Source organism: Rattus norvegicus, chromosome 19 (genome assembly GCF_036323735.1).
Source record: "Rattus norvegicus strain BN/NHsdMcwi chromosome 19, GRCr8, whole genome shotgun sequence".
In the NCBI taxonomy this organism is placed as follows: Eukaryota; Metazoa; Chordata; class Mammalia; order Rodentia; family Muridae; genus Rattus; species Rattus norvegicus.
This window is the reverse complement of record NC_086037.1, coordinates 53,764,154-53,779,473: the sequence shown is the minus strand read 5'-3', so window position 1 is coordinate 53,779,473 and position 15,320 is coordinate 53,764,154. Positions and strand designations below refer to the sequence as shown.

The 15,320-nt window shown below is 49.3% G+C and overlaps 1 protein-coding gene across 11 annotated transcripts in view; it reads right to left on the bottom strand.

Moving 5' to 3' along the window:
• Zfhx3 (zinc finger homeobox 3) overlaps window positions 1-15,320 on the bottom strand; it is a 1,006,519-nt gene that overhangs the window by 16,191 nt on the left and 975,008 nt on the right. For all 11 annotated transcript variants that reach the window (XM_063278047.1, XM_039098313.2, XM_039098314.2 and 8 more), the window contains 3 exon segments: window positions 11,251-11,384; window positions 10,896-11,096; window positions 525-627 (listed from right to left, as the gene is read on the bottom strand). In XM_063278047.1, coding sequence (XP_063134117.1) covers window positions 525-627; window positions 10,896-11,096; window positions 11,251-11,384 — 438 coding nt within the window.

The following is a 15,320-nucleotide window of genomic DNA, read 5'->3' as shown; positions in this document are numbered from 1 at the left end:
TTCATCATATCCATAAACACCCTGGCGCTTTCCAGGTCATCTGTCTACTTCTGATGGGGACTCCTCCCCAGGAAGAAGGCTGGGCACTAGCAGTGTGGGCCTTCGATGTCTGTAAGGGTGCGTTGAAGGCTTAGGAGAGCTACGAACCTAAGAGGCATTCCACGACCACAGTAGAATTGTCTGTGACGAAACGGCCCTTGCAAATGTTATGTTTAAACAAGGTGATTCCAGAAGCATCTGAGAGTTCTGGGCAGAGGTAGCGAGAGAGACAACTAGACAATCTTACCACTTTTGAATGGCATGTCTCTAGCAGCCTAGGCCCTGACTGAGCGCGCCAGGGGGGCATACGTGAACAAACGGACTACAGGACACTTCCTGTGACTTAAAGGCCACGGGCTTTGGCGATGGAGCCCATCAGTCCCAGTCTCTCAGGATATATTAAAGAATCTCTCAGCCCTCGTGCCCTATGAAAAATTTGACCATGAATCCATCTTGTTCCGGTTTGGAGGAACTAAGACACTGACCAGGTTGCTTTCCCGCCTCTTCCAAATTGGGGTTCCCGTCCCGGTCCGGAGCAGCTGCGGGGAGGAACATACTGCTAGGCATCACCATCTCGGGAGCGGTCACCTGAGGGGACAGAGGCAGAGAAAACAACAGGGGTCAGGCCGAGGGGGAAACAGACGCAAAATTCGAAAGGTTTAAAATGTATTTAATAAGCAGAATTAGCCTTCGCCAGTGTAAAAGCGGGAGGTGTCGCTTTGCATAGCTCAGTGAAGATTCGTGTTTATTAGACAAAGCTCACATCAGTCAAAAGTGTTTCTACGGTTACATTCTGGACATAATTAGCAGTGCACACTTGAAGAATAATCTTATTATTAATATTTTTCTTTTATGCAGGATTTTGACTTTGATCACTGACAATGTTTTGTCATGGGCTGTGAAACTTCTTGTGCAGCCAATTAGGTAGATAAGTTGAAAGGCCCACCTTAAGCCGGCGCAAACATAATAAGGGCCCTAATTAAATCATACCTAGTAAAGTACGTGGTAATCTTGAAGCAGGGAGCATTGTAGCACTGTTTTCAAAATGTATTCAGGCGAGGAGAGGAGGAAGGACAGGGTAAGAGGCAGAGAGGAGAACAAAGGGAGGCTGAGGACAGGCATACACTGGCAGATTTTCCAGGAAACAACACTGTGTAACCCTTTACAAGCTGACATCAAGCACGAACAAGCAGGTTTGGTAACTCACGTCAAGTCAGAGTTCTTGTCTAGAGCCTTTCCTGCACGAGGCTCAGAGCATCAGAGGGAACATGTGCCCAGCATCCCAGCAATCCAGCTACTTCTGCACAGCGTTCGACAACAGGGCCCCATCCCTGACCCTGAGACTGGGCTGTTAGCCCCTAATGGAGTATTTCCATAATTAGCCCTGAGATCTAAGCAGCTACATTTTAGGTCAGATCCTCAGACTTTCCCCTCCACCTCCCTGCTGTGTGGCCAGAAGCTAGACCCTATCACAGGCTCTCCCGTACGTGTGACAGTGGCAGTCGACTGCAGCCTGCGGTATCCAGGGTGGAGAATAAGGGCTCCATCTGAAGAACAGCCCCGGTAAGGACCAAGTACAACTCACAGTGGTTACATCCTTAAAAATCAAACAGTTCTCCCTATCCCGGCAAGTGCCAGCTGCCCACAGCTCCTCAGTCTGCAGTGGGACCTGCAGATGACCTACCTCATCAGGGAGGGCTCCTGTTAACTAAGACATAGGTGCCGTTGGAGGGCAAGATGGGGCGCAGACATGATCGTGTCTCATTGTATACACCTGTGACATTCTGGAAACTAAAGGGGCGGGCGGGGGTCGGGGGTTGGGGGAAGGGCGCCAATCTCCCTTTGCTTGAGGCAGGAAATTTTGGCAGCGACAACAATTCCAGATGAATCAGAAACTGTCTTTAACGGACAACTGCTGCAGAGGTAGCTTGGTGCCCAGCCCCACCTGGAGGCCCTGCTGGACGAATCAGATGAAACTTCGCTGCAAGACTAATTTCTCTTAGAGTTTTGTTCAAACTCAATATTTTAAAAATATCTTCAAGATTGTGAGATCCTAGCCTCTCTCGGACAGCTGCTGGCATTCAACAAGCAGGGGAAGCCCAAACAACTGTGGCCCCTAACCAAGAAGAAGAGTTCGTATTTAGGTTCTCGATGGGTATTTTTTTCAGGTCTGGAAGCCAACGGGCACAAATCTGAAGCAAGAGGCACTCAGGCACCAAAGGGAAGGGTGTGGAGAGGAGAAGGCCCACCGCGCTAGGCAGAGCAGGTGTGTGACAGGAGAATGGGAAAGGCATGTGCCTGCCCCCAGACGGCTGCACCACTGCACAGAGCCTGCCACCGCTGCTGAATTGTCCAGAACGGAGTGGAGAGTGCCAAACTCATTCTGTCTATTTTCTTTCTAATAGAAAGCATTTCTGACCAGTGTGGCTGGGGACTCCAGCGGGAATCCAAGAAGTGAAAGGTCACCGATTAATTTATAGTCTTCAGCCGAGGGAGAGCACGAGGTTGGGGGTGAGAGTGGGAGAAAGAGAAGGAAAATAAAAAGGGCCCCCCACACACACCTTTTCTCTCAACTGTAGCTGCAGGATCAGTCCTTTTTTTGGGATCTTTAGGAATTATGAAAAATGAATCATGAGAAATAAAAAAAAAAAGCCCTACCCTACGGAGTAAAAAAGAATAAAATTATCTCTCACCTCAGCCGCGCATCATTATAGAAAACCGTGGGCTTTTTCTAAGCGTTACAGTAAGGCAGACATCGCCTCCAACAGACTCAGTACGACGGATCAGTAATTGTTTTCATACACTTTAATTAGAAAAACTCAGATGGCTATGAATAATAATGGAAAAGAGAGACTTTTGCACTTGAAAGGTTGAAGTCAATCAAGTGTGAATGACGGCAAAAAAAGGGGAGGAAAAAAAAAAAAGACACCAATTCATCAGCCCTCTGTTGTCTCGCTGCGACTTTAATCATAATTCCTGATTGGGATTCAAGAAGGCAGTAAGCAGTGGCTCTTTGTCTGCCTTCGCCTTCCATCAATTAACTCTCCCCGAAATATAATCATCAGCCTCACGAGCTCCTCTGCATCTTAATCTCTGAGCCCGGAACTCCTGCCCCGTGTGTGTAAGGAAGGACTTCTATCTGTGTGCTCCTGCCCCAGCTATACTATATCCGGGAGAGCGGGGAGAGTTGGCGTGAGAGATTTAATAGGCAAGAAATCCCCAGAAGGCAAAGAGGAGGATCCCCGAAGGGAACTAAGGGTCTAGGAAACCTAGTGGGGGTCTGTGTGTGCATATGTCTGCACCAAGGTTGACAGGGAAGCCGCCTTACTGTGTAGACCTACCAGTGGGGTCTCTGTCAGTTCCCAGATGCTAACAGCTCTCGGGTGAGCCCTGCTCAGTGAAGAGGGAAGGGGTGGGGGGTTTACAAAGGCTCCTTCTGTGCTTGCCTTGTCTTGCCTTGGTTTCCAAACTTATACTTGGTTCCTGTGTGGAAGGGTCAGGAGTGTCATGGCCACAGTGTCCAGTGAGTCCAGTGCATCCAGTCAACTGCTCTGGGTAAAGATCTCAAAAGGCCTTCCCTCCCAGCAAACACATCAAAGCACAGGGTGGAGAGAGGGTCAAACCATGACTAGGTTATAGCCATTCTAAGTATGCCCAAACCTCTGATATCCTCAAAGAACTGAACCCTACCACTGACTTTTCTGCAGGTAACACGTAAACATAGCCTAGCTTGCTCTCTGCCACTCCTTCTTCTCCTCAGATGCTTGCCCTCCAGGCCTACCCACCCCCAACTATGGCCAGTATACAATCAGCTTACATACCTACACACATAAGAACTGACTTTTCTGATGGCTACTTGTGGGTTTTGAATGAGAAATGTCCCTTGTAGGGTAGATGTACTTGGTCTCTAGTTGGTGTCACTGTTTGGAGACTGGGAAGGTGCAGTCTTGCTAAGCGTGATGGTTTGTATGTGCTCGGCCCAGGGAGTGGCACTATTAGAAGCTATGGCCTTGTTGGAGTAGGTGTGTCACTGTGGGTGTGGGTTTAAGACCCTCGTCCTAGCTGCCTGGAAGTGAGTATTCTGCTAGCAGCCTTCGGATGAAGATGTAGAACTCTCAGCTCCTCCTGCACCATGCCTGCCTGCATGCTGCCACGCTCCTGCCTTGATGATAATGGACTGGAACTCTGAACCTGTAAGCCAGCCCCAATTAAATGTCCATATAAGAGATGCCTTGGTCATGGTGTCTGCTCACAGCAATGAAACCCTGACTAAGACACTGGGACAAGTATGTCACAAGGGGCAGGCTTTGAGGATTTTCGCTTTACCCCATTTCTAGTTAATATTCTGTCTGTCTGTCTGTCTGTCTGTCTGTCTGTCTGTCTGTCTGCTTCATGCTTACATGGTAGAGATGTGCTCGTTGCTGTGCTGCCTCCCTGCCAGGACGGACCCTTGCCCTCTGAACGATAAGTCAGAATAAACTCTCCTTCTATAACTTGCTCTTGGTCCTGGTGTTTTATCACGGCAATAGGAAACCAAGGTACCTGCATGTCTACAAACACCCGACATGTTTATAGACTTAACGGTAAGACAGAGGTCTTCTGGTTAAAGGAAGAAAAAAAGAAAACCCAAATCGGCTGAAGAGAGCTGTTACTCCCTCAGGACTGGCCTCAGCCATGATGCTGGATGCCGCCCTTCCGTCTCTTCTGAGCCAAGGTTAAGCACACTACAGAGGATGCAGAGGTAGGTGAGAGGGATGCTGTTGGAATCACTGGCTGAAGAGTGGGCACCAGAAATCTGGATGCAGAGGCTCTAATGTCTTCATGACAAGTGGGCAGCCAGTCCTGGTCTGCTGTGAAACGCCCTACTCTGAAGCTGAGCAATTGTCACTTGTCAGAAACAGAAAGCAGAGTGTCCCCTCAAGCTGAGAAGCTTCACATGTGGGCAATCCCAAAGCTGTGCCCTGTGGGCAGGGGAGGGCTTTTGGATGACTGTGACTGTTTACTCTTTTGGTCCCCAACAGTGCCCACGTGATGCTGTGACAAGACGGGGTTCCTGCTCCTAGGAAGCTCACCACCCAGAGTAACCTGGGGAGATCTCGGAAGTTCAGTGAAAGGTGTAGCCTTCAGAAGAACACTTTTGAGAGCACAGAAGACCTCATGCAATTTCGAGGAATCACAGGCTCCCCGACAGGGGGAAATAACCCATGGATTCTGGTGAACTTCCCTTGGTCACCGTGAACCAGTGGAATGGGTTCATGAATGACCGGTTCTAACTTGTTCCTAGGTCCTCAGGATTGTGGATCATAAATTAATCCCTTTCAAGATTTCGTGTGATGAGTGGACCCCAAATAACCAAGGATACCTCATATACGCCCAGGGTATTAGTAGTTCTGGTCCTCACCGTGATGTAAGAAGGGATGGCTGGCTTTTGTCACTTCTTTTGGGAAGCTAATTAGAAAGATTAGCTGGCCTGCTCTTCCAGGCTCCAGGTCACAGATGTGGAAGGTCCATGTCTAACACCACTTGTAGCTTAGGCTATACTCTGCTCCCCGTGGTAATGGACCTAGCCACTCTTTGGGTAGCAGTTCTATGTTCTAGGCATGAATCTAAAACTGAACTGATTTCAGGGCTGACCTCGAGCTACTCATGAATGCCGTGCTCCCTGATGAGGAGGCTTCAGGGCCCGGCTCTCCCTGTGCCCACAAGCACAGCAGAGGCTGAGTGATGCCCTTCTGCCCTCCCTCCCGCCCTCCCTCCCTCCCTCCCTCCCTTCCTTCCTTTCTTCCTTCCTTCCTCATTGCCAGTGAGGCATGGCAACACAGTCTCAACGAGACCTTGTCTCTGTCATGTTTCGTCTTAGAAAAATAATAGTATACTTGCAAAGTTTTACTTTCTAAGACCTAACGTCTCATATCGCCCAAGGCAAGCCTCCAACTCATAATCCCCCTGCCTGAGTGCTGGGATTCTAACGATGCATACCAGCTGGACCACTTTCAAGAAATTTTAATTGATGGATGCGTATAATTGTACAAAGGGCTCAGCGTGAGGTTTTGTCGCATGTGTACCCCGTGTACAGATCAAGTGAGGGCCTTGGCATATGCCTGTCCTCTAACATTCATCATCTCTTCGTGAGGCATTAAGAAGCTTCTCTTACATTTGAAATATGTACTGCGGTTGGTGGTTATTTGGTCCTACTGTGCAACAGAACACTGCGATGCCGTCTTTACTGACAAACCTCCCTCCCCACTCCCCATTTATCTTCTTTCTAAAGTGGTGTGAAACTCAGACATAAACAGACAGACAAAACCGTAGGCTGCACCAACAATTTATGTAGATCGAAATAACGTACCCATAAACCAGAACCAGAGTTTTAAAATGGAGGACGATTAGGACTGATGAAGTGGGGTTGGGTAGGACACAAGAAGCAGAAACAGTTATACGTACGTATGTACGTGTGTGTGTGTGTGTGTGTGTGTGTGTGTGTGTGTGTGTGTGTGTGTGTACACAGACAAGAGAGCTGAGGGGGGAATGGATTGGAGAGCAAAGCTTCATTAGACCCCGAGAGGCAGGCGGCCGGCAGTATACCAAGGTCACTTCTAATTTAGACCATCTAATTGGCAAACAGGCTCCAAATGGCTATCATCTCGCAGGCCTTGGAATTAATGAAGCCCGATTATTTCCATTACCTTCCTCCTTCGAGATGGACACAAAGTGAAAGAGCTGATACGCAGGTGGGTGTGACAGCCTCGGGGCCAGGGGGAGCACAAGAGCCCCTTTGTGGGGGAGGGGGAAGCCTGCCCCCGAGGTCCCCATGTACACGGAGCAGAGAGAGTGATAGACGGTGTTTAAAGAACACAGGAGACCAAACTATTGTCCCCCAAAGAGCAGCCAAGAGAAAACCACAGGCAAGGTAGGGGGCCAGGAGCACAGGAAGGGGTCTGGGCTCCTCTGGAATAAAAAGAGGGGTAATTGTGGGCCAGAAAACAGGAGGAAGAGGAAGGACTACTGAACAAGGTGTTCTCGGCTTGGCCTCATTTCAGCTGCGAGGTCCCATTTTGTTAAGTGATTAAAGAACAAAGAAAATGTCCCCATATTAATGATCTAGGATCCCAGTGGTATGTCCTGTCACTTAGAAGACACTGATCAATTAGAATAATTTACGAGTATTGAAACGCATGGTGGGTGGTCTTTCCCATTCTCGCTGAGGATCCAGAAGCATGTGTCCCTGGGCCCTCATCCTCCCCTGCCAGTACAGGGACAGAGTGGAAGCACGGACATTTCCCCCCCCTAAAGCCTTGGCTCGTGCGGAAATAAGACAGGTATTTGAAATCAACATGGTGGAGGGGACTGCCCAGCCAAGTGTGGGGGCAAGCTTGTCTCACTGCCCTAAAGCTTCAGAGATTCCCTTCTGTCATGTGATGTGTTAAAAAAAAAAATACTGTTTGGTTTGTTTCCGGTAGGCCATGAAGAAGCGAGTGCTGCGGGTGCTGTTTCCACAGTACATGGCCAGCTCTGTAGATGCTGCCGGTGGACGACATTTTTTTTCCCAAGCCCCCTCATCAGTAAGAAGAAGGGGACCCATGGAAGACATAGATATGAGACGCAGAGCATAAGCAAGCAGCTGTTACCATAGCAACAGACGTATTAGACACTGCAGGTTCCTGAAAGCTGTCTGATAAGGTATTATTAAATGAAGCCTCCTCAAAACCCTCTCCATTTACAACAGAATGGAAAGACATTGCGTAAAAAGTAATCTATTTCCATTTATCAAGGCGGAAGTTACTTTCAGATGGACTGAAATCCAATACTAGCTACTTCCTTGGGACTCTAGACCTAGACACCGAAATAAAAATTCTTCGGAATGTCTAGCTTCAGAGACCCTGGTTATGTCGCACACCCAGCCGGGATCATGTTATCTGGGGGCCTTCGGCAGCCTTTCCTGTTCCATGGCCAAAGCCACCTGCCTGGGCCTCTCTGCTCACTGCCATTCACTTTGCCTCTCAGGATCTGAGGAGACAGGAGTTCTGCCTCTTGGAGGTTGAATGGCCAGGTACACTGGCTACTCCTCGTGATGAAACACAGGAAGGAAGGCTTTGGTTAGGTGTCTTCACCAGATTGCTTTCAGAGTTCGCCGCTCCACTTGGCAAAGCACAAACAGATAAACTGTCAGAAAGCCTAACCAATGCTTTCCCAGGGCCGATTTTCTAATAAAATTACTGTAAAATGCCCTTTGGGGACGTGATTTCAGCCACAGGCTCATTAACATCACTTAGTTGTAGAACAATTGCAAATCCCATTTTAACACCAAACTTTTCCCAAGAACAACCCTGGCATCTGACCAAGATTGGGAGTCTAGGCCATCAAAGAGGATTCCGGGTTTACCCTGGAGAGGGGCCGCTCGCTCGCAACTGTTTGGGATGGAGAAGGAAAAAACATCACTTGCAAAACTAGCCTCGTGACTCGAAGAACCAGTTATGTAGGACAGTTATCACTCCAGCTTCCCAAGTCGAGAGCGGAGGTAAGCCTCTCACATCGACTTTGAAGTCCAGAGGAGCTCTTAAGACACTCACACTGCTCATGTGTCTCCCTGCTTCCAACTCCCCTTTTTGCAATCTAGTAGCTCCCTGAGACTAGCAAACTGGTTTCCTATAACCAGCACATTTTACACAGTGTGCACGCTTCTCAGAAGTGTCTAGAAAGCAGCTCTATTGTCTGTGGGAAGATGAGCCCTGTGAGGCTTCTGTACAGAGCCAAGTGCAGAACCTTGAGGTAGTGACGGCTGGCTCCTGCGTGATCTCACTGCCAGAGGTTCAAGAACAGGCTAAGCGCCTAGTTCTCCCAATGTGTGGGGCGCTCCCTGGCACTGCCAACAGCTGCTTCTGGCTCTGACACCGTTCCCAGGAGGGCTCATGACAGCACTCAGTGTGATGCCAGTGGCACCGTTTTCTTTGGTCTTTAAACAGGTGGGAAGCTGCCTCTTCACAAGGTGCTATTTAGTGGGGTAAAAGATCCCAGGGACTGGGACCCAGGCGAACACCACAGCAATAACCTGCTCCTGAAGACTTTAGTGGCAAAAGATTCACAGTGATCGTGAAAATTACTACCTGAAGTCTGTCTCTCTGGTTCTAGTTATAAAAATAAAAAAGTGACCGCCTAAGCTGGTGGTCGTGGTGAACACCTTTACTCTGAGCACTCGGGAGGGCAGAGGCAGGTGGATCTCTGGGTTTGAGGCTAGCCTGGTCTACAGAGTGAATACCAAGAAAGCCAGGGCCACACAGAGAAACCCTGTCCCCCAAAACAAGCAAAAGTAAATAATATTAAATCGTGACCAACAATGGATATTTAAAATACAATTTACATACTAGTACTGAGGGATATAAAACTATTTTACTCTCTAATGTATTCCAGGCATAGAGATTACTATAGGCCCATGGTTGTCACAGTAGATTCATATTAAACAATAAAAATAACCGTTCAAGTGGAAGAAAAATATAGCTAAATTAAAAAAAAAAAAAAAGAAAAAAAGGTTCTCTCCCTGCCTCTTCTGTTCCTTCAGGTTCCCTGAGTCCCAGGCATTCAGAAACAGACAGAAGGCCCAGGAAAAATCCCTGCCTATTTCCAAGGTGGTTGAGACTTGCCAGGGAACTGCTCTGCAGCTACTCTCCCATCCACAGGAGAGGACCCACTCTTCCTCCTGTGAATCTGTCCCACGGTGCCACTGGACCGAAGCTCAGGCTATGCCGCCTTAGGGCTCCCACCGGCTACTTCAGGTCCTCTTGGTAGGTCAATCATCCAGACTGAGCATCCTTGGACAACACTCGTTACTTTTACATAACCAAGTGGGACTGGAAATGCCCTCGAAATGAAACCTGCCACCCTTAGTCAGGATGGGATTCACAGGAGACTGATTCTCTGGGAATCTCCCCGTGAAATGTCAGCCCCCATCAGCTTCTTTTTTTTTTTTTTTTTTGGTTCTTTTTTTCGGAGCTGGGGACCGAACCCAGGGCCTTGCGCTTCCTAGGTAAGCGCTCTACCACTGAGCTAAATCCCCAACCCCTCCCATCAGCTTCTTATCCCACCGCTGAAATGATGCTAGACCGGGAGAGAAACTCCGTCTTCCTCCTCCAGTGACGGGGAAGGCCTTTCCTAGTGGCCCTGGCACGGTTCAGCTACAGTAAGGCACGGCGACCAGCTACAGTAAGGCACGGCGACCAGCTACAGTGCTTTGATGTTTTCACACTGCAGTTAGGATTTAATGTAAGGACTGGATCTTTCGGTCGCGTCTATGATGGCCATTCAAGAGTTGGCCTTCTGAGTCTTGCAGGTCTAACAGCATCGTGTGCAGGTGTAAAGTCTGCGTTTGTGAGCCAGCATGCCACGGCCAAACGGATGACTTTCCTGCTCTGAGAACGAAATGCCTACTTGAGAATGCCTCGTGTTCCCACACTATGCCCAGAGCTGACAGATGTGCGTTCAGGTCTTAGCTGACGAGTGACACTTGGGGTAAGTTTGTTGAGACTTAGTTTTCTCATTTGATAATGGGAATGTGTCCGACGTCTTCCAACAGGGTTGGCTATGAAGGGAAGGGAGGTATAATGCCTGGGAGAGCCAAGCAGCCCTAGACTACGCAACCGAGACCTGGAGGCTCTGAATGATGGTTTCTTGAAATCAAGGCCATGGGCCTGCCATGGTTACACCAAGCGCGGGACAGGGACAGTCAAACCTCGGCCACAGAGCTGAGGTGATTCTTCTCATGCTCCTGGGCCAATGACCAGATCCTGTTCATGTTACTACCGCATGGCTTTTGACCCCCGGGGGGGAGAGAAGCCTCGGGGTCCTCATCCTGGCTGCCTTACCGTCATAATGAGCTTCTCCACGCAGTCAGGTGCCACGCTGTGGAGGTGGGTGAGGTGCAGCTGGAGGTGGATCTTGTTGTTGAGCATGTCTTGGCACAGGGGGCAGCGAAGCATGGGCTGCACCGAGTGCTGCGTCATGGCGTGCACCCGCAGCCGGTTCACGTCAGCGTTGCTATACTTGCAGTAGGGACACTGGTACATCTGTGGGGACACACGTGTCGCTCCGACTCAGTCGTCTGACCCCTCCTGAAGCTGGGCCTTCTTCCCAAGACCCAATCAGCCCAGAGTTCATTCCCCGCCAACATCTCCAACACCCGCCACCCCCACACCACAGCAGACCCTCTCCTGGTCTCACCTGCTCGGGTTTGATCTCCTCTGATGCCTTTGGCCTCTTCGATGAGAGCGGAGTCTCGGAGCTACCTGGGAAGGAGGAGCGTTTGGAGGCTGCAGGGGAATCCGTCAACTCCTTCTCTGCCTGACTGGATGATGCTGAAAGAAAAAGCAGAAGATGCGATGTAGCAGCTAGACTGGGTCAGCTCAAGGAGGCTTTGTGCCCAATGATGGTCAACCTCACTGATAGTACAGGGGCTTCTTAAGATGCTAACAGTCAGGAAGAGCGACTTACCAAGCATGCTGGCAAAACAGCACGTATTTTTCCCCACAACCCTAACCCCGGGTTACTCCCTTAACTGAATGTCTGACAGAGAAAGGAAAAAAACGCAGTAAAAGGCCCTGGTGTTAGCATATCTCTTCTTCTGATTTCCCGTTGTCTAAACACAGTTTTGCCCCATTAACATGGGGTTGGGGGAGAGAAGCTGGGCAGCTGGCAAAGTCTCCCCAAGTGCTTCACCAGCTTGAGTAGAAGCCAGCACACGGCTCTACAGACCCGAACAATTGTGTGCTCCCAACTTTATCGTTCCCTCTTGGAATCACAACAACCAGGCAGGCTCAGAGGAAGTCTGCGTACTAATGCTAACCCGTTAATAAACTTACATCATCTGGGTTCATCGGTTGGCTTTTCGGTAAGAAATAACTGAGGAGTGGAAGTAGGCGGGGCTGTGGATCCAAGTCATAACTGAGGCACGGCTGCCAGTGCAAGCCATTCTTGCTGCCCTTGCCTGCTCTGGCAAAAGGCAGGGCAAGTCCCCAATCCACGTATGTGAAGGGGCACACGAGGTTTGGATACCATACAGTATGGACAGAGGGGCTGGCGGAAGGATTGCAGGAAGCACAGAGAGGGACCGAGGATGTCTTGGTGAGGACAGGATGGGGCTGAAAGCTGAATGGCGGAGAAGAAGGAATCCTTTCGTGTAAGCAGAGATTCCAGTGCGGTTGGGTTTGCTCACCCAATCCTCCTTGCCAGCTAAGGGCTGAGTTTTTATCTTAGATGTGAAATTCCACTTTTCCAGAAAGTTGCTTAAAGCCATAAGGAAATAATGAACAAAAACAATAACAAAACGGCCAGGAATTCTCATTCACTGACAGTAGGGTGGGAATTCGCTCGTTACGGAGCGCAAAATAGAAGTTCCTCATGGGGCTTGTGACTCCTCGTCAAACACCCAGAGAACTCCACACCTCACCTCTGAGGCACTTACAACCTTGTATTTATGGCTGCCCCATTCACGGCAGCCAAAGAAATGGGAGCAAGCTAGCAGTCCATCAACAGGCAGACAGACACGGGAGATACGGTGCAAAGGTAAAATGCTACTCAGCTCTAAAGAAGAAAGGACTCACAAAATTAACAAGAGAAAGAAACGAATGGACTTAGAATATACAACATTAAGCAAAGTCACCGGATCTCGGAAACCAAGGAAGAAGAAACTGTATGTTCTCCCTCACGTGCAGATCCTTGCCTGCAATGTACACAGACAACTGTGTTAACAAAGATGCATGTGGGCACGCCATGATGCGTGGCAAGGGGAACAAGAAGGGTGCGTGCTAAGTGGCGAGGAAGGTAAGAGGCAGGGAAAGGTCTTGTGGATCACCATGAAGGACATAAAGCCGACCTTTTCTGTTGCTAACTCTGTTGTGGGCTTTTAAGGCTTTTTTAAGCAGCTGAGAGTGGAAAATCATAGTGGACAGGGTAAGTCTGATGCAGAGCCCGCCGGCTTCCTGATGGCTGCCCTTACCATGGGAAGCTCACAGATGAGCATGGCCGGGACTGGGCAAACGCTTGTTTGAGTGGCTTGCTTGTAGCTGCTGATGCTTGTACGTTTGGAAAACTCTTGAAAATAGTTTTTGTTAAAGAAAAAAAAAAAAACTGAAAAACCGCTGTTAATTTAGCATGGCGTTAAGCCGCCGTTTCAGAAAGCTCATGTTTTACTTGATGGTAAGTCAGATTTTTGTCTCAGTCTCTCTTTTGTCTGACATGTATTTCCATGTTGTATTCGACTTTTAAATTGGTTCTGCTGGGGGATCCCAAGGTGCTGTCAGTATAGATGAGTATGCTTTCTTAAAAGTTTTCATTGTGTTACATTTTCTTCACCTGGTGTGTGTGTGTGACATATGCCTGCACTCATGTGCGCGCGCACACACACACACACACACACACACACACACACACACACACGTGACGATCAGAGGATAATTTGTTAATAGTTTGTTCTCACCTCCCAACATGTGGGACCTGGGTTTTGAACTCAGATTGTGAGGTCTGGCAGCACACAAGTGACTTTACTCCCCGAAGTGTATGCTTTAATGATCAATCGTTGGAGAAAATAAATTTTATTCATTGAAACCATAGGGCCATAAATTCTTTTTTTCCGAATTGCCAAATACAAGCAATATTCCAGGAAGTTGATGCTCTTCCTAGAATGCACGCTTTGTGACCTTTAACCCTGCTATCTTGGTAGCCTGGTCTCCTTAAGTTTGCAGGGTCTATTTTTAAAAAGTACAAGTGCAGGCATATTATCCACAGACCCCGCCCCTCCTCCCCGACACAGATTCATAACAGTATTTTAATCTGTCTCGGATCGACTTCAAACCCATTTCGGTCTTAATGGGAGTTACTCCTCCCTTTGAAAGGTGATAGGTGATGGGTGGATATTTAATTGATGGACTGGCTGCTGATTAACTAGGTGTTGTGACATTTGAGACCAGTTCCCCCACGGCCCATTTCCCATCTCCCGGTCCCCATCACAAGCGATCACGCAGCCCCATGTCTCGGGACTCGGGCTCTGGAGTGTGGCGGCTGGCCCTGGCGTGAACGCTTCCATAGCTCCCAGTACTCCCTCTGCCCTGAGCAGGGTTCTTATTTTCCACATGCTGTTTCTTCAAGTGGATGCCACAGATGGGGGGAAGTGGAAGGCCTCTCTTCAGGCTAACTGGCTGTCCATGCACTGGAGTGTGGCTGACCTCCCACGCCCTTAAAGAAAACTGGCTGCCCACAGTGTCTTGGGGGGGGGGGCGGGAGCTCATGGACTCCTTCCCATTCCACACTAGAGTGCTCACTGGCTGGATCCTGCCTGAGCGGGTGTTGCAGGCAGCCATCGCTGCTGTGTGTTTGTGGGTGTGGTGCTCCTGTAAGATACTGCTTTGCTTTGACCTCATACCAGGAAGTCTGCAGTCAGCACAAATGGGGATGGGGATGGTGATGATGGTGGTGATGGTGGTGATGGTGATGGTGGTGGTGATGGTGGTGATGGTGATGATGACGATGGTGATGGTGGTGATGATGGTGATGGTGATGATGATGGTGGTGATGGTGGTGATGGTGATGGTGGTGGTGATGGTGGTGATGGTGATGGTGGTGGTGATGGTGGTGATGGTGATGATGACGATGGTGATGGTGGTGGTGATGATGGTGATGATGGTGGTGATGGTGATGATGGTGGTGATGGTGATGATGGTGATGATGGTGATGATGGTGGTGATGGTGGTGATGGTGGTGATGGTGATGATGGTGGTGATGGTGATGATGGTGATGATGGTGGTGATGGTGATGATGGTGGTGATGGTGATGATGGTGATGATGGTGATGATGGTGGTGATGATGTACTAACAAAGGACATGAAAATGGGAAGGATGGGGAGATGGGGGTGTGGATCTTGGAGGAGCTAAGGGAACTGGGGGAGAAGAGCATCCAAATAGATCGTGTGAAATTCCCAAAGAATTAATAGAGCTCTTTTTAAGGCTTAGCTGTTCCAAGTCATCCTGTCTGCCCCCCTACTTCCAAGTGAAAGGCATGAAGTTAGGCTCAGTGCTTACCATAGGGAACGGGAGAGCCACCCGTACCCTCTACCAGCAGAGGCGAGCAAGATGCAGGTTCTACCTCTGGTGCCCACTCCCCACTCCCAAGTCCTGGGATTGCTATGGGACAGTGGCACTGTCTACTAAGGACCTCCGTCACATGCCACGACTGTCTGGTGACTGTTTGGGTAACTCAGCAGCCTGAATGGAGGGCCTGGGAGGCTGAGATCACCCAAG